The 21,643-nt window shown below is 34.7% G+C and overlaps 2 protein-coding genes across 3 annotated transcripts; both read left to right on the top strand.

Annotated features, from left to right (window-relative positions):
* The first annotated feature begins 7,560 nt into the window (after window positions 1-7,560).
* LOC132188139 (two-component response regulator ARR18) lies at window positions 7,561-8,977 on the top strand. The gene is made up of 5 exons (XM_059602541.1): window positions 7,561-7,831; window positions 7,967-8,043; window positions 8,157-8,193; window positions 8,290-8,398; window positions 8,485-8,977. Exons 1-5 carry the CDS (start codon window positions 7,561-7,563, stop codon window positions 8,975-8,977), a joined length of 987 nt encoding a protein of 328 aa, XP_059458524.1.
* A 3,841-nt stretch (window positions 8,978-12,818) lies between these two features.
* Window positions 12,819-21,374, top strand: LOC132186972 (UTP--glucose-1-phosphate uridylyltransferase 3, chloroplastic). Of its 2 annotated transcripts, none has more exons than XM_059601103.1 (17): window positions 12,819-13,718; window positions 14,221-14,374; window positions 14,461-14,610; window positions 14,744-14,905; window positions 15,019-15,191; window positions 15,306-15,372; window positions 16,046-16,212; window positions 16,953-17,111; window positions 18,167-18,258; window positions 18,364-18,458; window positions 18,764-18,841; window positions 19,020-19,115; window positions 19,481-19,525; window positions 19,636-19,727; window positions 19,813-19,975; window positions 20,319-20,379; window positions 20,840-21,374. In XM_059601103.1, exons 1-17 carry the CDS (start codon window positions 13,009-13,011, stop codon window positions 20,950-20,952), a joined length of 2,577 nt encoding a protein of 858 aa, XP_059457086.1. In that variant the 5' UTR covers window positions 12,819-13,008; the 3' UTR covers window positions 20,953-21,374. The 2 variants fall into 2 exon arrangements, with proteins under 2 accessions (XP_059457086.1, XP_059457084.1); XM_059601101.1 differs by having other exon boundaries at window positions 12,822-13,718; window positions 19,481-19,555.
* Window positions 21,375-21,643: the final 269 nt, after the last annotated feature.

Genomic DNA, 21,643 nt, shown 5'->3' with positions numbered 1-21,643 from the left:
GTGTACATGATGTCAATATTTAAAAATTTTAAATGAGCTAACAACGTATTCAATATGCAGCAGTATATACATAATTAAATATGTTAAATTTAATCCGGACAATGAATTGGATCTCTCCAATCCCTTGTCTCATCACCATCTTAAACAATAATCAAGCATAATTAATTATAAAACCTTTTATTTACATGGATTGAACAATATTTTCAGTTGGCTACTTGATCTGCTCGCTCTCCCCTGCGTAGTTTGAACTTTAGAACTGTTCATATATTGGGTGTCCCGCCCAATGAAGGGTGATCTGGGCCTCGCATTCAAGCTTGACAAATGATAGACTAAAGCCGACTTAAAATTAGGCTCCATAAAAAGTCTAGGTCGATCTTGGGCTTTGTGCTTAAAAACCCAATGTAAATTTTTGGTGCTGAAATTACGTAATGGGAGTTAGGGTATATGTTTGTTAATGTGTTTTGGTATTATTACTTTTTTTTGAAAAAATGTTGTAAAAATTGTTTTTGTGTTTGCACGAGTGTTCTGTGTTAATGTATTTGTCTTGAGAAGACAGGAGAAAACATGACTGAATTTTTTGTCTTACTAACATCTCTGTCGTTTCTTTGTCTTTTTGGACGAACAAGTCATTTCATTAAAGCATTGAAGTTCAAAACACGGCAATACAGCTACACGGATTCAAGTAACCTATCAGTAGGTAGACACTCCTAACTATAGGATACAACAGAAAGAAGAAACAGCAATTGTCTCATTTATAAGAACAGAACAAGGCGAATTCCTCATAGGAAATAGAGCCCTATTCAGTATAGAATTTTTAAAGCCATCCTTGGAAGACTCGAGGCTTTACATTTCATCAGACGATCTTCAGGATGCTCTCTCCACTATATTAGTAGTGTTGATTAGCTCTTAAATTTTTTTTAGATTTTTTTTTTTTTTTTTAATAAGATTCAATGGTTGGTCGGGATTATCATTTTGGCATTGCGAGATAGAAATGTGGTATAAGGCATTATTTTTTTCTTTAAATAATATTTTGGAAAAAATGCAGAATTTATTTACGTGGTTAAAATGTTTGCAATAAGCTTTATGTTGTAAAAAAATGTACAAAGAGCTCCTTGTCGTATGCAAAAATAATCAATAGATCCTTACAATCAAATTTCATCCAAATTTTTAACGAATTTCGTTTGTGTATCATGTGATATTTAATTATATATGACACTGTTACCCACGATAAATATATATAAAAACTAAATACTAAAAATTAAAATTAAAAATTTAAAAAAAAAAAAAAAATAGAAGCTGGAAGTGGGGGGGTCGACAGTCATATTCATTGAAACAAACATACATTCAGTATAAAAACAAAATTAAAACGTTAGACCAAAGCAAAGCATTGAATTAAGCATGGACTGCCCCAGTTTTTAAAATTTTCTTTTAAAATATATATATATATTCACACTTTTTTAAGCTTAAAAATTAATTTTGGTCTCATTTATACTCGGAAAAGAAATATTGGTTGTCTTGAAATTAAGGGTGAGAGTTACATGATGCCATGATGGCGTCAAGCATGGCATGACATGATATCATGGTGGCATGCATAAATGATCATAAGCGCACGAATAAAGTAGTAGGAGTTCGGTATGCAGAAGAAAAAGACAGACATCTTCATTCTGAAAGGATGTAGATCCGCATAAATAGGCTCACGTATTCTCATACACATTTAAAATTAATACAAAAACATAAAGAAATAGAAAAAACACAGGCTGCTGTTGGGGGTTGACTTTACAGCTTGGGTGCTTGATGCCGAATCTTTCATACCAACCTGTATTTTAATAGTCTTCACAAGCAAAAGCCAGCCCGCCATTGTTCACAAATGCTTCCTTCTTCACATCATTTTCTTAACGAAATTCTGACTTTTTTTTTAATTTTTTTTTTAAAATTTTAAAATTTAATTTTTAAGACTATATACATAACCCGTCGAGATATCATTTACTCTAAAGTTTAAGTCTGCGAGTTTAGACCCAAAAATATCAACGACCCTTGTATGTGCCTGTGCCAGTTTACGACACTGCATGTCACTATCAGTTATGATACTACTCATTCGAAAAATTGACAATTGTAGAAGTATTTCAGTGAAATCATCATATAGGCATGTTTAAACACAACTTGACCTAAAAAAACTTAATTTTTTAAGTTTAAGCTATTTAATTATGCTATATGAACTACTCACATTTTGTTACACCTTTTTAATATGCGACGACCTTAATATCAATCGGAAAGTGCTTTGATTAGAGTCTACAGACCACTATTAATTATATCAATCTATGATATTAATAATTTGTTAGACTGATGTTCCAATTAGCTTCCTTTAAAAAAATATTAAGGGAGAACAAAGAAACAATTTAATATAGTTGTGAGTACTTTCTTCAATCTTTCCTACTTTGTTTTGGCCTTTTCTGGGTCAGGGTGAACCAATTGAAGTAATTAAATTAAGTTAAATATGAATTATAGTATATATATATATATATATATATATATATATATATATATCTATAAATATATATGCTTGTCTTTGAGATACATTCTAAGCATAAATAAATTTATTGCTTCTTCCCCATGCTCCGTTCGAGGGGTATCCATCAGAACTGTTGACCATTTCCAAAGATAGCATTTCTTGGACGGCTGTGATTACTCTCAAGATGCCCGTGATATGTAGGGGAGTGGTTGTGAATGATCAATCTAGGTAAATGCATTTGAAGTACACGTACGTTGATAGAATATTCGGGCTCATGCAGGAAATGTTTTTATTAAATTAAAGCCCGTCAAATTTCAAACTCTCGTGCCTAGACTACGTGGTTCTCTTCATGCTGTGTTTAGAACTATTTGACAATGACCCACAAGGTAATTTGATTAATAATTAAAGACGTGATTAGGAATTCTGAAAATGATTTTTTTGCATTCACTTTGTTGGCCATGTCTCCAAATTAAAGTACCTATGGGGTGATAATTCATGTTTGTATATTGTATTTGAGTCGTATTAAGATATGAATATATAAGACTTATTTAATTAAATGGGACAGACTCCTCAACCTTGACCCACTAATTTTGTATTGTATTGAGTTCATGTCGGGTTCGCATACCGTATCAAAAATTGTTAGCCTTAAATGTGACGTGTCAGGTTCAGGTCGTATCAGGCATAAGTATAAGATTATATAGGTCAAATCTAATACAACCCATTTAATTAACGAGTCAGATCCATCAACCGTAAGCCGTTAATTTTGTATTGAATTTTGTCGGGTTCGCAAGTCGTATACAAAATTACTAACCCTAAATATCATGTGTCAAGTTCCGGTCGTGTTGATGCATGAGTATATATATAAGACTATATAGGTCGACCTTAACTTAACTCTTTAATTAAACAAGTTAATTAGATTCTTTAACCTTAAACTACTAATTTTTTTATCAGGTTTGTGGCCATATAAAAAATTCTTAGTCCTACCCCTAACTTGAGTAAGGCTTGGTATCTTGTCATGGGAAAAATTAAAATTTTAGGTTAGAAGGATTTTTTCTTTTTGAAGCAGCTAAAAAAATTAATTTTGAGAAGGTTATATATATATATTAAGAGAGTTTTGAAATTTTAGGAGAGGGTTGAAGCCTCCTACACCTCAATGTGGTTCCACCCCTGCTTCTTGTATTAGGGGTGCATTATTCGTGCATAAATAAGACTAAGAGACAAGCCAAAGCCCCTAACGACGCTAAACTTGAACAAAAACAAGTGGGGAATTCGTAACATACCTTCCCTTGCAATTGCCTGCACCAACTTGAAACAAACGAACAGTAGCATCTATTTTATTTAGGACTAGGTATTTTTTGTGTGGTCCATGACAGACATTTCAACCGACTGCAACACGTGCTCGCATTGCTTATTTTACTGATTTCAGAGCACAGTACTGTCTTTTTTTTGTGTTTTTTTTATCTCATCAAATTCTCAGGATACAAATTGTTTACTTCTCTCTCTCTCTCTCTCTCTCTCTCTATATATATATATATATATATATATATATATGCTACAAGTGGTCATCCCAATTTATTTATTTATTTATTTTTGACATATCTACATAAAAGAGAAGAAGGTGATTCGAATTAGTAATCTCCGCTTCATGAGGCGTGGTTCTAGCCGATTGAGTTACCTTTTAAGGATGGCCCATCCCAAACTACTTTGCATTAATAATAATAATAATAATAATAATCGTTAAACATGCTACTGTGAAACTCAAGAGGCCATCGGGATGGTCGAACTCTCTATAACAAATAGAACAACAAATTCGGTGTGACTTAAAAAAAAAAAAAAAATCTTTCGAACAAACAAAACGTGATATAAGCACATATCATGATAACAAGAAAATCTTATAGTTTAGGAAGCCCTCCCGCCACTCCCACCCTAAAAAAAAAAAAGGGACAATATTTAGATAAAAAGTAAGAAGAATAATTAATCCCAAAATAATCAATTTGTTTTACCCTAAAATGTCTTCTCTATTTTATGATGTTTGGTATGACGAAAAATTGTTGTCAAAAATCGAAAAAATTTTGGTTGACTAAAAAACTTTTAATTTTAATATCTAAAGTCATTGGGTCAACACGGCAAAATTGTTATCTCCCTAAGTTTTTGTTTTTTTGAAAATTTACTCCCTGGGTCAATTGAAATGACAATAAAATTCATGCCGTCAAAATTTTTTAACAGCCGTTAGTCTGGGTCAAAATGCACAGTTTCACTTCATTAAAATATTATTTTTTAAATTTAAATTTAAAAAAAAAAATAAAAAATAAAAGGACAGTTGTGGCTGAATCACCCCCTTGGGCCCTGGAAGTGGTTCAGCCACCCCGATATGGCCGATCTGGGGGTGGCCGAACCACCCCCTTAGGCCCTGGAGGTGGAACCACCCCTAGACGGCCGGTCTGGGGGTGGCCAAACCACCCCCAGGCAAAATGAGGTGGCCGGCCAAACCCTATGGGGGTGATCCCATCCATGTCCTTTTTTTAAAAAAAAAATTTTAGATTTAAATTTTAAAATTAAATTAAAAAATTAATATTTAAATGAGGTGAAACGGTGCGTTTTGACCCAGACTAACGACTGTTAAAAAATTTTGACGACATAAATTTTATCGTCATTTCGATTGACCCAATGAGTAAATTGTTGAAAAATAAAAATTTTGGTGTGTTGACCCAAAAACTATAGATATATTTACCCTTAATTTTCATATAAATAATTTTTCTTTTTTAAAACCGTAAACTATTTTTAAAATTTGATCTCTCCTTCTCAAGTATCCAGAGACTAGAGTTCACCGAACCTCTCCCAAAGACTCTGCCAGACCACTAGTAGAAGTAGACGCTTTTTATTGTCACTTATTTTTCATACGAACAAAACACCAAAAAAATATTTTAAATTAAATAAACAGATGAAGCCTAAATTGTATCTTAGGTTGCCCATGAGGAGCCAAATATCTCTATTTTTTAATTAGATTTGCATTGTGAAGCTGAAGTTATCTACTCATTTCATAATCATTTTAGAATAGTTAAATTTTTCTTGAAGCAACTCCAAGGCATATAATCTGACTCTGACCCATGTCTAAGCTTTATCAAACTGTCTCAACAGATAAGAGCCGCTAGCCAGGACTTGTTACCATCATCGATCTTTTCTAATTAAATGCTAATTTAAGGCAGAGCACCCAGGTGAGGGTTTTCAAACTGTCTGCACAAGAGAGAGAGTCAGCGTTATCTGTATCTGATCGGCAAGTCCAGAGAGAAAGTGGGAAAATCACCGGAGTCAAACCCTAGAGATTTTTCTCGGGATGGTTGACGGAGTAGGGCAAGAGTCTCCCAAAGTAGGGACAAATCCGTCCGTGATTCTCGACGGAAAGAAAACTAGCTTTGGCTTAAATATTCTCTCTCTCTATATTTTATGCATGGCATTGCGTCGTCTTCCAATTTACACGTCACGAGCTGACAAGCCCTTTCTTTTTTCTAGAGCCACAGGATTCCTGTTTTTCGTGCGCGTGGAAACGCTATTTTTTTAATCAATCAGGCCAAGTACGCCTAGCTCGCATCAGGACCCTAGAGAATGGAGCGCAGGATTAGAGGTAGCTACAATATCCGATTGCCCTTTTACTTCTCGTCCCCGGAGTGCACTACCGATTGTCGTCGAAAGTCGGAATAAAATGAAGCGGTAGAATTTTTATTTTGTTGGTTAATCAAACCGAACCGATTTTGGCCCTAGATAGTTTTTCAGTTCGGTGGACAAAAATACTTCTATAATCACTAATTACGTAAAATTGACTTATTATGAGTAACTTAAGGTTAGGGTCCTAATCTACTAGGGATAGATAGGCCTTATAATTAGGGTTTGACAACCTTTTTCATGATGAGTAAATTAGATACAAATCTATGATAAAATTAGTGAGTTATAGTAAATTATAAATAAGTTGGGTTATAGTTCATATATATATATATATATTATGTCTTAATATGACGTAAACTCTACATACGATATTTAGGGTTGACAATTTTTAATAATTCGTAAATTCGACACGATCAATACAAAATTAGCGAATTATAGTTGAGAGATCTTACCTATTTAATTAAATTAGTTAGATTATATATATATATATATATATATATATATATATATATAATCAAAGTCAAACACACGAACACAAATTACCACCCTACTTGCAACCCTACTTTTAAGCTGTCCAAATTTCAATAAAATTGAAACAACCTAATTAATTTCAATAAAATCCCAATCCAATATGCCTAAGTACCATACAGTTTCGTAATGTTGGAACGGGATATATATATACGATATACCGCTATACTGGTACTCTTTACAAACCTTTAATTTTCTCCGGGTTCCAGGAAACTTTTTGTGAAGAATAGCATTTTATGTCAACTCACGTGTAGTTCTATGCGTAGAGATTTTCAAGCTTTCAAGTCATCTTAGCTTCCCAACCATAAAAAATAAAAATAAAAACAGAGATAAAAAATATATATTTAAAAGTCGTGCTATGCCTTTACTTTTTTTTTTTTTTTGCTTGGGTGGGGGAATAGGCAACCAACAATTGATTTTTTTTTTTTCCAGAAAAAAATATGCATTTTAGAAATTTTTATTTTTATTTTCCATTTAAGTACTTTTATTTTTTTAGGGGGTGGGATGGAGAGGAAATGTTGCTGTATTGATGTATGAATAATACATGAAGGCATCAACGCATGACATCATGCAGATGTAATTTACGCAAAGCATAAAAAAGTAAGTAGCTAGGCAAACGTGGAGAGAGAGAGAGAGAGAGAGAGAGAGAGTGGCATTTCAATGTCAAAGGAAAATGGGTTTCTATTCCCAAGCTGGGTTACTTCCTATTTCTGCAAGAGCTCAGCTGCCTTATTCTAAAGAATTCATTTCCATCTGCTTTGGCCTGAGGCAAGAGATCCAGATTACGACATATCAAACCTCATTCCTTAAACACACAATAATCGAATTCTTATCGTTGCTATCTACTCAATCGAAACATCCCGATGGAGATGAAAGAAATAAGCTGTGATCACAGCACTGAAGTCTGCAAAACAAGCCATGATGAGAGTGAGGGTGAGAGTGATGAAACTTGCAAGCTAAACAAGGGGAGTGGAAGCTCAAGCAATAGCACAGTGGAAGAGAGTGAAAAGAAGGAAGCTAAATCATCAGGACCTGTACGACAATATGTGCGTTCTAAGATGCCAAGACTCCGGTGGACTCCTGATCTCCATCTTTGCTTTGTTCACGCAGTTGAAAGACTAGGAGGTCAAGAAAGTAAGTATTTAGATCTTGTCTCTCTTTAGTTAATTCAACCCATCATAATTATTAAAGGGAAAATTAATTAATTACCTGCAGAATATATATATATATATATATATATAATCAATGTGAATTTCAATATTGGTGCAGGAGCAACACCCAAGTTGGTACTTCAACTAATGAACATCAAGGGTCTTAGCATCGCTCATGTGAAGAGCCATCTCCAGGTATATATACTAGTTTGATCTACAATTAATATATATGCTAATCATAATTATTTGCAATTAATTCAATAATTAATCTTAATAATTTTGTGTTTGGGTTTGTCTTTAATTATTAGATGTATAGGAGCAAGAAGATGGATGACCACAATCGAGGTAGCTTTTTGGGCATACAAAATTTAGGGTTTGGTTTCTTTTGCTACTGTCTTTATTCCTCTGATCTCTGATTTCATGGATATTGGATTATGACAGTTACGACAGAACAAGGGCTTTTTATGGAAGGCGGAGATCACAATATCTACAACCTTAGCCAACTTCCCATGTTACAAAGTTTCCGTCAAAGACCTTCTTCTGGTTTAAGGTACCATCTCCCTATTCCTTTCTACTTTTTTGAGCTCTAAGAAAATAGTATATATATATAACCAGCTGTGTATTTCAATATTGAAGATATATTGATGATGGTTTCCGGAGAGGTCAAGAGAGCCAGATTTATAGGAGTGGAGTATATGGTTCAGTGACACAGAGAATAATCGGAAGCAATTACAAAAACAATATTTCAGAAAAGTTAAATCCAGAGATGAGTGATTCATTTTTCAAAGGACAAGCTACTTGGTGGACAAGGCATCAAAGTTTATTGAACAATGATGCTGGCTGTCGGATTGATAAAAATGGGAGAATAGTTGATGAAGAAGCGCAAAACAAAGAAGTGAAAAGGAAGGCTTGGGATTCGGATTCAGATGGCGGCATAGATTTGAATTTATCTCTTAAAGCACCAAACAAATTGGATGAATTTGAAAAGGGTTCGGATAATGGTGGTGATGGGGTTAACGTTGTTAGTAGTTTGTCTCTTTCATTGTCTTCATCTCCAACCTCAAAGCTTGGCAGGTTCAAGGAAGAAGATGGTCATGATACGAAGAGAACTCTGGATCTGACTTTATGAAAGAGACAATTCTGAGTGAGATCTTGAGCCTACTTAATTGATTGTCGTCGAGGCTATAGAGAGAGCAATTAACCCCGTACGTATTATATCATTTTTCATGTATAACAGCATACATACAACAAGGTAATGGTCATCACTTGTTCTTGTTTTGCTGTTTTCAATATTGTCTTTATATGCATGATATATAGCTAAATAAGCTTCAGTTGGTGAATATCGAGGAATTAATAAGATGAATATTTTTAGCATAGCTAAATATGCACGTCGGGTAATGCTCTTTTTTTTAGAATAAAAGAGAGGCTCCCATATGCTGGAGGAAGAACAAAAATATATGAGAAAGAGCAAAAACTATGAGAAAACCAAGGCACAGTTCCCTAATTAGATATATATATATACCCTCAACACAAACAAAAAAAATATGACCTCTCAATTAGAAAAAAAAAAAAAAAAAATCAGGGCCTTCTATCTTGAAAAGAAAATATATATGGTGTATGGGTCAGGGTCTTAATCTGCTTTAGAAAGTTAGAGATATAGATTTAGTTTTGGTGCAAATCATGCTTAATTAATTTCAGAAAGCTTCCAAAACTAGTGGTTTTAATTATGGAAAGGGCTTCGAATTTTAGAAGTAAAAAAGAAAAACAATATATATATTCCATGAAAATAATTATCTTTGATGCAACCCAAGTACTCTCTCCACCTCTCTCTCTCTCTCTTACACACATGTACACACAAAAAGATGAAGTATATATACTGGCAAAATTAGCTGGGAGGTTTGAAGCTCATCTCTATTATTACAAGGTTTATTTGTATTCATTTGCACTTTTTTTTAAAAAAAAAAAAAAATTTATTTAGGTGAGTCTTTATTAGTACTACAATTTTTATTTTTGAGCTTCTATATATTAGTATTACAGCCACATGATATAATCCATTTTCTTCAATGAGCTTATAATATTCAGTTTTTTGAAATTTGTTATTTGTTATTTTGTATTTCTTTTTCAAGTTAGAATAAGAAATTTTGTAGAGGAAGAAAGATTCTCTTCAATTTTCATTATGTAGTCATGAGAGTATGTTTATTAATTTGCATTATGTAATTAAGGTATATTAATATAGTTTCACTTAATATAATGTGCAGGGATGAACATATGATAATGAGGAGGTTACTGCTTAATTATACTCATGATTTTTTATTTTTTAAATTGAGTTATAAAATTAGGTCTATATTGCAAATTTTGACAAAATAATTAATCAAATAATGGTCTGGAGTTAAAAGGTTTAATGAGTTAATCAACTTAATCTTTGAACTTAATTGGTTTGGCCCCCCCAAGTAAAACATCCTAGCACCCCGGCTCCCACCACACCAAACGAGGAAAAACTTAGAAATAAAAAATAAAAAAAATTGAAGCTAATACTTGGCTGAAAACAATTCTTGAAGTCCTCAATTGGCAGGCTAGCCAAGAGATCATTTTATTTTATGTTATCCCTTTTACATTTTGTAAGTGAAAAGGACAAATTTTTTTTCTATTTATATCACTTTAAATATGAGATATGAAATTGTTTGTAGACAGTAGTGATCAGTATGTATTCATCAAGGAGCCAATTCCTATCAATTTAATAAAAACGTTTTTTTTTTTTTTTTTTTGCATAAAATATAGGCCGGCCAAGATATGTACATTGGTATATAATTCTATAATCTTTTGCATATTAATCCGTTAGAGATTACTCGTTATCAGGATTATCATTCTATAATACTCTTATTACATGCATTGGTAATTGACAGGACGTGCATATATATCAAGAGTTAATTAGGTTCAAATGAAATGCAAAATTGTAAATGATTTGGGGAGAAAAACATGATAAACTAAGTGACATGCGTTACTGGTAACAATACATGTGATCCACTAATTAATTATTAGTTTGGCCCATGATTACACAAGCTAAATTCACGTTTTTAAATTAAACAAAATCTCAAAAAGTGTTCAATTTGAGAGCACATTTGAGAGGAAAAAAAAAAATTGGTGTAAAAACGTGAAAAAAATTTCACTTTTTTCAAACCGAAGGTAAGAGATGCATTATATATATATATATATATATAGAAAGAGAGAGAGAGAAGACAGACAGAGAGAGAGAGAGAACATGCAATGCAAATGAATTATATCTTTGACGTAGCCATGGCCTTCATAGTTAGCAATCTTTAAGCGAATGGGTTTAGGTTGATCTAGAAGGTTTGCTTAAAGAGGAGATTGATCGTGGCAATCATTGGTGGAGATGCAGCTTTAGTATGAATGAGAAAGAGAGAGAGAGAGCAAATGGTTTTCTTTCCTTTTGGAACCGAAAATCAATTAACTGTTGATGATGCAAAACGTTTGATTTCCAAAATTATTCGTGTTTTACCATCCAATATATATATATATATATATATGCATGACGGATTTTGTGAATTTGCAGCATTCTTTAATTCTAGGGTACAGTTAAAACTGCTTTTATGGAAGAAAAAAACTTGATTTCTTATAACAGTACATAAAAAATAAATTGGGGTAATTACCTTTTTCTCTCATTAACTATAATGCATTGTTACTTTGTTCCTATGAACTGACAACTCTACTGCTCGACTTTATCAAACTATCATTTTGTGCCCAAAACCCTCATTTCGTCAGTCAAATACGTTAACTCAGACGGTCTACTCGTTACTTTGATCCCATGAATTACAACACATTGTTACTTTGCTCTCTTCAACTACAACGCATTATTATTTTCCTCTCATGAACTACAACGCATTGTCACTTTGATTGTTTGACTGACGAAATGGGCATTTTGGGCACAAAATTGCAGTTTGATGGGGTCGGGTAGTAGGTTGTCAGTTTATGGAGGCAAAGTGACAATACGTTGTGGTTAAATATTAGAGAAAAAGTAATTACCCCAAAGAAATTTGTGAATCTTCGTCGAGTTTGACTTGAGTTGATTAAATTGCTTTGATAAAAGGTATATATATAACATGCAATGCAAATGAATTATATCTTTAACGTAGCCTTCATAGTGAGCAATCTTTAAGCTAATGGGTTTAGGTTGATTTAGAAGGTTGCTTAAAGAGGAGATTGTTCGTGGCAATATTCATTGGTGCAGGTGGAGCTTTAGTATGAATGAGAGAGAGAGAGAGAGAGCAAATGGTTTTCTTTCCTTTTGGAACCGAAAATCAATTAACTGTCGATGATGCAAAACGTATGATTTCCAAAATCTTCAGCAAAGAATGACAACCAAACATGAATTCCGATTTCCTGCATTACTCGTAAATGGTAATGCTTGCATCTCGATGAAGGTGTCGCATTATAGTAATAGAAATGTGTGGTAAGGCTATGGAATACCATAAATTAACAATTCACTTTTAATTTTGATGGAGAGGAACCAGCGTAGAATTTGTGGGAATGCTTCCATAGGAATCGCCGGGGAGAACGGCCTATTTTACAACCTTGTAATGAGATATATTCTTTTTCATTTCACGAAATTATTTTATGTGACAATCTTGTAACACATTTATTAGTTGGCATTTATATATTCCATTAGATCTAATCAGATCGTACCACAATGGTCCTGATAGGCAAAATTAAACGCTCAAGATGGAAAGAGGCCAGCCCAGCCCATTATTTGCTAATTTCTCAAACCTCTTAACCACATGTTTCCTACAGGGCCGAAGCCCATAACCACAAGCACCATACGCTAGGAAAGAACCAAAAAATCAAAACCACTTACTACTGTGAAGCAAAAAACTAACCAATCCCCGCTCAGGAGAGGCCGAGATGATCAGGATTTAGGACACACCCCTCCACAGCCAGACACGCTATGGCAGTCGGCACGTATATAAACCGTACCCAACCGCTCATTTTCTCTCTCTCTCTGATATGAAGGATATGCTTCGGGCATCTCCGTCTTATCCCACCTTCCATTTTTTTCAAAATCTCTTCCTCTCTCTCTCCTGCTCTCTGTCTCTGTCTCTCTCTCTTTTGCTCTCTTTCGCTCTCTTTCTCTCTTGTGAATGAAGAATGGCGCTGAACTTGGCTCCTATTGTGCGCAACAACCAGCGCTTCTTCTTCTCCTTCAGCTCCAAAGCTTCTAATAATTCTCACCTTTGCTTCGACCTCACGAAATCACTTCTACCTCTCCCTCTCCCTTTCTCGTCCTCTCCGTCGTTGTCTTCACCATCGCATAGTCATGTCACGAGTGTCTCCATCGCGCCGGTAGAGTACGCGCCACCAGCGCCAGAGTTCGATTTTCACCGAGAAATCGCTCGCCTGAAGAGCCTCCGGTCCAAGCTCTCCGACTCGACGAGCCTCAGGGAGAAGCACGCGGTGGTTGACCGAGACGCGAGAGTGAAGCGGTTCTTCGATTCTATTAAGAAGGGTGGGTTCTCTAGGGTTCTGTTGGCGTCGCTGAATTTAGACTCGTACGAGTTGTTTCTGGTGAAGTGTTTGGTCGCGGCGGGGCAGGAGCACGTGCTCGGGTTCGGGTTCGAGTTCGAGCCGCTAGAGAGCGAGTTGGAGTCGGCTCGGAGCTCGCTGAAGAGCACGTTCTATGCGCTGGTAGAGATGATTGAGAAGCTGGACGTGGACGGTGGTGGCGGCAATGGCAATGGGCGCTTGGGGAAGAAGAGTGGTTTTGGTTTGGAAGATGAAGAAATTGGAGAGTTTAAGAAGCTCTTGAAGACTCTGGGGGAGATTGAACAGTTCTATAACTGCATTGGAGGGATTATAGGGTGAGCTTTCGTTTTATTATTTCATTTGTTATTTATATATTCATTTCTAAATTCGTTAATCTAATAATGTCTCGTTCTATTGTTTTGAGTTTCGGAACTTAGATTGTGAGATAATGTGCTTAGCTTATATGTGATTGGTAAATTGGATAGGAGCAATTGAAAGCAATGACAGTTGTTGATGATACTTTGTTGGTTCAAGTGAATTTGTTGTGTCTTGGATTGGCTATACTGCTTATGACGAATGTACAATTGGAAATGTGTGTATTTGGGAACTTTAAGCTTTCTGAAATGATCATATTAAGAGCGAATCAATGACTTTTTAGTTTCTTGTGTAATAATTGGAGTGGCAAATAATAAAGAAAATAATCTGAATGTCTTATTCATAGAAGAGTGGAATGAAAACAAAAGAAAGAAAGAAAGATGCATTTGCTGTCTTTGCCACTATAACTGTGCTTCTCTGGAAATTAATTAGTTTATATTTTCAATTGTGCACTTGCTGCAGATATCAGATTATGGTGCTGGAGCTTCTTGCCCGAGCAACACGTGAAAGGCAGACTACAAACTGGTCTAATAATTTGGAAATTCAAGTTCCTAGTGGACTTGACCTCTCTCAGAATACGGAATATGCATCTCAAGCAGCTATTTGGGGAATTGAGGTTAGTACTTTCTAATAAGAGCATATTGTGTACTTAACTTAAGAGATGTGTCACAGATTGTCTTGAACATATCTTATCCTTTTTAGGGTTTGTCAGACCTAGGTGAAATTTATCCTCTGGGAGGCTCTGCGGACAGGCTTGGTTTGGTTGATCCTGACACAGGTGAATGTCTTCCTGCTGCAATGCTTCCTTATTGTGGACGGACTTTATTGGAAGGTCTTATTAGAGATCTTCAGGTATAAGACCTTTGTTTGTCTAGCCTGAAACATTGTTTTTGTCTGGAAAGAAGGAGAATGAACTATTACTGAAATGTTTGATATTGGACAATGAGATTATGTGTATCTTATTTTTGTCTGTTTCAATTGCAAGGCTAGAGAGTTTTTGCACTTCAAGATGTATGGAAAACATTGCATCACCCCTGTTGCAATCATGACAAGTTCTGCAAAGAACAACCACGAACGCATAACTTCTCTTTGTGAGAGACTTGGATGGTTTGGAAGAGGTCAATCAAGTTTCCAACTTTTTGAACAGGTTTTATTTTTAAAACTATGGAATATCTTCTACCCCATTTGCTTCTCTAACATTTTATGCTATTTGAGCTATGAACACTATTGATCATTCAAATATATAATGTGATTTGCCAGCCTCTCGTTCCAGCTGTTAGTGCGGAAGATGGGCAATGGGTGGTTGCTAAACCATTCACACCTGTATGCAAACCAGGTGGCCATGGTGTGATATGGAAGCTTGCTTACGACAAAGGCATCTTCAAATGGTTTTATGATCATGGAAGAAAAGGTGCAACTGTCCGTCAAGTTAGGTTAGCCATAAATAATATATTTAATATCTTCAGTCCACTATTATCCATGAGTTGCACAATTTTATAATTGGGAAGCCAGACTCCGGAATTACATAGACACTGGTGACTTTGCAGTAATGTTGTCGCGGCGACAGATTTGACACTCCTGGCATTGGCGGGAATCGGTTTACACCATGGAAAGGTATCCTTCTGTTTGAAAGTCACCATATCGTTCTCTTTTGTGGCCCTAAGTTACTGATAGCTAAGTGCAATTTGTCATCTAAAAAGCATGTGTCTGTGGGCTTATCTGCTATGCTAAATTCACTTCGTTTATGTGAGAAGACCACTTAAGATATTATGAATTTTGACTCCAGTAGAAACAGTTGGACACATGCTGATATTAACTCAATTAACCAAATATGAACCAAATTTTAGGGACAAATATTAACTCAATTACAGTCATAGACCCAGATATGAACCAAATTTTGCACTCACGCACATTCACACACACATGTATGTATCTGTTTTCATCTGTATGCCAATAGTTAATCCAAATACTTCACGTCTTGGTTATGCATTTTCATTTTTGTGTATGTAACAATTTTTTGAATAATATTCTGCAAGTGTGTCTGACATGGCTGCATATGATTGCAATATTGCATAGTGTTGCATTGCATAAGGGACTTTAAGCAGAAAGGAAAATAACTAAACAATACAAAATTTTTATGTTCAGAAATCATCCTTTTAGAATGTAATAATAAACTAAGACGGTGTTTGTGTCCTCTTACAATGACATGAATGCAGTTTGGTTAACGGAATGCAGTTTTAAGCCTTCTTGTCCTTGTGCTCTCATTACTAATTGCACAATGTCGCAGAAACTGGGGTTTGCATCATGTGAGCGGCGCGTGGGAGCTACAGAAGGAATTAATGTTCTAATTGAGAAGAAAAATCTTGATGGGAGTTGGGCCTATGGGTTGTCATGCATTGAGTACACAGAGTTTGACAAATATGGAATCACAAACGGACCTCTTTCTCCCAAAAGGTAAACATTTATTTATTGATCTGGATTTTCAATTCAATTTATATGATGTTATTTAATGTAGTTCTTGCTCTAAATGAACGTAATGACTTATATGTTCTGTATATTGTATATGTCACATTTGCTATATCAGATCCTCGAGATGATACTGTCTATTCCTGCCTAAAAAAGTGAACACAAAATAAATTATTCTCCTTGCAGCTGAAACAAATTATGCTCAGTATCATAATGATTAATTGATCTTAAGAGTCCAGGATCCTTCTAATTAAAAAAACAATATGGAAAAAAAAGTATATTTTTTGAACTTTGCAATTATTTACTCAGAACATGTGTTCTTCTGATTTAAATCCCAAATTATCAATAATATGCTTGATCATATCTTAGCTTATTCAAAAAAGCAATTTGAGATTGTACTTCTCTTTTTCAATGTGGACACATTTGGACGAGTGGAGCTTATGTGGAATCAGTTGTGGGAAATCAGCTGCCTTTCTCTAAAGTGCATCTTCAGTAGCCTGTTGATGCTGATTGGGACTTGTCCAGTATCTTGTAGGAGTTGTTATCTTATTTGGTATTGATTGAGTTAAATTTGTTCTTGAATTTGGTTTATCAGTTTGAGCCATGATATCTTTGTATTTTTTTCTTTGCATGTGAATATATATTTCTTTGGTCATTCAATTCTTCCACTATTGAAGAGGCTTATATTTTAGCTACTCCAATATCAAACCATATTTTCTGGATTCAAGTTTGCAGGCAAAGTTCCCTGCCAATACAAACATCTTATATGTGGATTTAGCTTCTGCGGAGTTGGTTGGATCAAGTAAAAATGAAAACAGTTTACCAGGCATGGTGCTAAATACTAAAAAGCCAGTTGTATATGTTGATGATTTTGGAAAACGGCATAGGTACGTATTTCATCCCAAACTTGTAGCTTCTGTTCTAAAGTTTACTTTCTTATTGTTAATATATTTGCTGATGGCTGTGTTCTGCATGAACATTACTTAGATATGCATCCTGCAATATATCAACCCAAATGGAAAGTGTTCAAACTATGTTTGAAGTAAACCACTTGCAATTACTGTTATACACTCTATGATAGGATAACCATCATAAGGTACAATTATGTGTAGATGCAGATAACGTCTAACATATATACATCTATAGCGACAGTGTAAATGCCTTTACATATGTCTATATCTTCTGCTGCATATTTAAATCCAAGCTGGTGGCACCGATATACAGTTAAACATCTGTCAAGTATCCATAGTCACTGACACTTGCTGTGATTTATAAAATTGCTTAATGGTATCAAAAGTATGATTATGGGAATGAGGAAATCACCATAATTTATTTTATTGCTTAAATGATGGCACCCCATCTGACCAATAAAGAGAGGCATATGCAATTCACGTAAGCCTTAATCCCAATTAAATTGTGGTCGGCTAGGAATACTCAACTTACCTAAGCATACAAAAGAAGCATGTATTGGAATATAAAGCACATTCTCAGATTTGAAGGATGGATGGATATTTAATTTCGAAACATGTTCAAGATTGCTCGCATAAAATGGGCTTGCAAAACTGAGGGCTGGTTAGGAAGGGAGAAGTCAATTCTTGGTTCTACCAATTCTAACATTTTCATGAGACTTGGTTTTCTAGATATTGTATAAGGGAGTGGTTTTAAAATTCCTTTGTTCAAGTTCTATAATTGGAGGATATCAATTGATTAAAATGCTGTTTTGAGCGTTATATTATGATTCCTCTGCTTTAATTGTCTATTGTTGAGGATAAAATTTCAGTTATCTATATTTTATTATATATATCGTTTTCATAACGTCTTACTGGAATATCATATAGTGCTGGTCACTGGATTTGTTATCACTGATATTATGCTGAGTGCACTTATCAAAAGCAAAGATATTATGGGGAGAGCTAACCACATTTTACTTTTGATGTGATAGTGTCCCTGGTGGCAGGCTGGAATGCACGATGCAGAATATTGCAGACAACTTTTTTGATACAAGTTCTTCCCGTTGTTCTAACAGAGTGGAAGGTCATCTTTGTTAATTTTTCTGTTTGAAGTTTGTAACATCATTTCCTTTCCATGTTTAATATCCTAAGTGCTTATAAATTGCCATCTTGGCAACATTATTAGCAGATAAGCTGGATACGTTTATTGTGTATAATGAACGAAGAAGGGTTACATCATCTGCTAAGAGGAAAAGAATACATGCAGACAAGTCTTTACACCAGGTCAAGCTTTTCTGATTATGCCAAATTTCCATGTTCTCAGTGTATGGGAGACTTCCATTCATAGTTTAGAAGTTCTATTACATGTTTTACGTGTTGGGCCCTGATTGTCCTGACGGAACTGAAGTTTAGAAACATGGTGATCTGAAGTAACTTTAGATTTAAGGTTTTAGGAAATGTATTGAATTCCTGGGGTGGAGTTTGCACCAAAACCGAAGCTTAATCCTTGCAATTCATATGACAGACTAGTAATTGAACCTGATAAGTTCCCCCATTGTTAACACACTTTAGTTTGGATTTGCATGCAGACTCCAGATGGTTCACTTTTGGATATATTACGAAATGCCCATGATCTTCTTTCCGACTGTGATATTAAACTTCCTGAGGTAAATCCTCACAATTTTTCCCAGTGGGTTCGAGTGGGGATGTCATTGCATATTATGCTTTGCCACTGCAAATTATTCACTGCATATACATTGTCTTGTTTACGACCCATAATGTTGTTGGTAAATTTCATTTTGTAGCTACATTCACGTTTGGTGCTTCCTTTTTACCATGTTGCAGATTAAAGGTAATGATGAATATGTTGATTCTGGACCACCATTTCTCCTCCTTCTGCACCCTGCTCTTGGGCCACTTTGGGAGGTCACAAGACAAAAAGTAAGCTTATGATATTGGCCATTATCTCTTTAATGAATCCTCTCTCTCTCTCTCTCTCTCTCACAGCTGAAAATAATGTGTAAATATTGTTAACTACGTTGGATATGCCAACCTGAACTAACTAGAAACTTGATGGCTGGTTGCTTATTTACAGTGTGGCATTCATGCATTTGTTGTGCTAAATATCAATTTCATCTATATTGAAACATGCTTATTTGTCTTTTATGCTGTAATGCTTGATCTATTATTTTAAAATCTATTGCTAACTAAGGCTATATTGTTTGCCATTATTAGTTGAATGAAGCACTCAACCACTAGAGCAACAAAGATTATTAAATATGATATGTATCTCTTGATTTTTTCAGTTTCATGGAGGTTCTATATCTGAGGGCTCCGAGCTACAAATAGAGGTTGCAGAGTTTTTGTGGAGGAATGTTCAGGTTTATATATTCAAACAGATAATAAATTGAAAGAAATCTGGATTATCATTTCCTAAGCTGATCTAGCTTCTCTACTCCAGCTTGATGGAAGCCTCATCATTGTGGCTGAAAATGTTATGGGCTCAATGAAGTTTAACGAAAATGATGAACCTATCCTACAGTATGGGAAGAGGTAGCTTGGTCCCCGCATGTTTTTATTTATTCATCTGTTCTAAAGAATAATAATGATCAAATTCTAAGCTTTTTCATCTGGCTAGGTGTGGAAGATGTAAGTTGCAGAATGTCAAGGTACTGAATAAGGGAATCGACTGGAATTCTGGAAACAACACATACTGGAAGCATGATGTGCAGCGGTTTGAGGCATTTAAGGTCATACTGCATGGAAATGCTGAATTGGAGGCAACTGATGTCATCTTACAGGTTAGATTTTAGTGAGATTGGTATAGATATTCATACAAAATATCAGTGTTTCTTACATGCTAGGGACCAGGTCCTACACACATAATATTCTGTGGTGAGAAAAATAGCATTCCGGTTTAATACATTCTTTTGTGAAGTTAAATGAGTAAAGGACTTTTGAAATATCTGAACAATGGATCAGTGCAATTTCATCGTCCAATCAAATGCTAATTATTTTCATAGATGAGTTCTGTTCAATGGAATTTTCTTATTGCACCGCCATATTTTCATAGAACCATTTTCTTGATAGCTGGTTCTTCATATATCTTACAAAAATTAATTATACTTGCTTCTTATGATGCAGGGAAATCATGTATATGAAGTTCCAAATGGCTACAAACTGAAGATCACACCAGGAAGATCAGGTCTCAGAGTTCAAAAACTTCTTTAGCGTATTTCCTTTCTCTGTTAGTTTCAGCATTTTAGTGCTCAATCAGAAATTTATTAAAGCATGCCTTTCCTTTGTCTGTAGACTCTGTACCAACCACTCATAGGGAATGTAAATATTTCAACAATACAAGATCTAGTGAAATTTTAGTTTCCTTTTTCAACAATCTTTTTCATTTTCTATCAACTTAAAACTTTTAGGATAAGAAGTAATTTAACATGGTATTAGAGCCTAAGGTCTTAAGTTTGAATCTTGTATTCATAGTTCATCGCTCATTTTAATTAAATATTTCACATATTGAGTCTCACTTATTAAGAAATTTGAGCACATACGTGAAAGAAAATATTAGAATATTAATTAAATTTAAATCAATTATTTTCTATCAGCTTAAACTTTTGAGATAAGTAGTGATTTAACTCTTTCTTTCTCTCTCACAGGTTTATCAGTCCAGCTGCATCCTATTGAACAGAAATTGATGGATAGCGGAAGCTGGTACTGGAACTATAAGATAAAAGGCGTGCACATTCAGCTGGAATTGGTTGAGTCATAGACTACTAACCGGATACTTTTAACACCTCGATGTGAATCTTGGTTCACAAATGGTGTTGGAGCTAATAACATGGACCACTTCGAATCTGATTGGTTGAACAGAAGTTGAACCTTCCCACAACGATATTTCTCGTAGTAGATTTGTTGCATTGGAGTCTTGTAAGGGTTCCGGCTGCTGTTCATGTAATTTTTTTTTTTTTTTTTTTTTGGGTTCGGGATGCTTTTATGTCACTGTAATGTAGAAAACAGAAGTTCAAGCAATGAATTTTTTTTTTTTTTTTCATCAACATAGCCCTCTGTAAAATGTAGTCTGAAATTTCCCTTTTGATTCAAATCATGAGTTATTACTTGTAATAGGGAAAAATTTAACCAATTGCAATGAGGTTATTTTTGTGCTATCTACATCAATTAAGGGGTTATACCTAGATGTGTAGTTGACTACTTGTATGCTTGTTGATGGATTGTCGGCACCATTTGGAGTGCTTATGTGTGGAAGATGGACTTTTATGCCTTTTGTGATGTCTATGAAGGTAAATGAACGTAAGAAGTTTTGAGAATGGTGAGAGGATATTGAAGGACTTTAACATTCTGCATCTTTGAACAGCTGTTTTTAGTTTTCATTTAGTAAATAGATATTATGATTTTTTTTTCTTTTCCTTTTAACTAAATATTTTCTCTTGAATACTTCTTAT

This window comes from Corylus avellana, chromosome ca7, assembly GCF_901000735.1.
Source record: "Corylus avellana chromosome ca7, CavTom2PMs-1.0".
Taxonomy (NCBI): Eukaryota; Viridiplantae; Streptophyta; class Magnoliopsida; order Fagales; family Betulaceae; genus Corylus; species Corylus avellana.
Note: the sequence above shows the minus strand (reverse complement) of the source record. Positions and strands in the feature narration are given on the sequence as shown.

Coding starts and splice junctions, on each gene's coding strand:
- LOC132186972 (XM_059601101.1), top strand. CDS start 13,009: ATGGCGCTGAACTTGGCTCCTATTGTGCGCAACAACCAGCGCTTCTTC. Junction 14,611..14,743: donor GTCTTATTAGAGATCTTCAG/GTATAAGACCTT, acceptor TTCAATTGCAAG/GCTAGAGAGTTTTTGCACTT. Junction 15,192..15,305: donor GCAACTGTCCGTCAAGTTAG/GTTAGCCATAAA, acceptor GTGACTTTGCAG/TAATGTTGTCGCGGCGACAG.
- LOC132188139 (XM_059602541.1), top strand. CDS start 7,561: ATGGAGATGAAAGAAATAAGCTGTGATCACAGCACTGAAGTCTGCAAA. Junction 7,832..7,966: donor AAGACTAGGAGGTCAAGAAA/GTAAGTATTTAG, acceptor ATATTGGTGCAG/GAGCAACACCCAAGTTGGTA. Junction 8,044..8,156: donor ATGTGAAGAGCCATCTCCAG/GTATATATACTA, acceptor TTTAATTATTAG/ATGTATAGGAGCAAGAAGAT.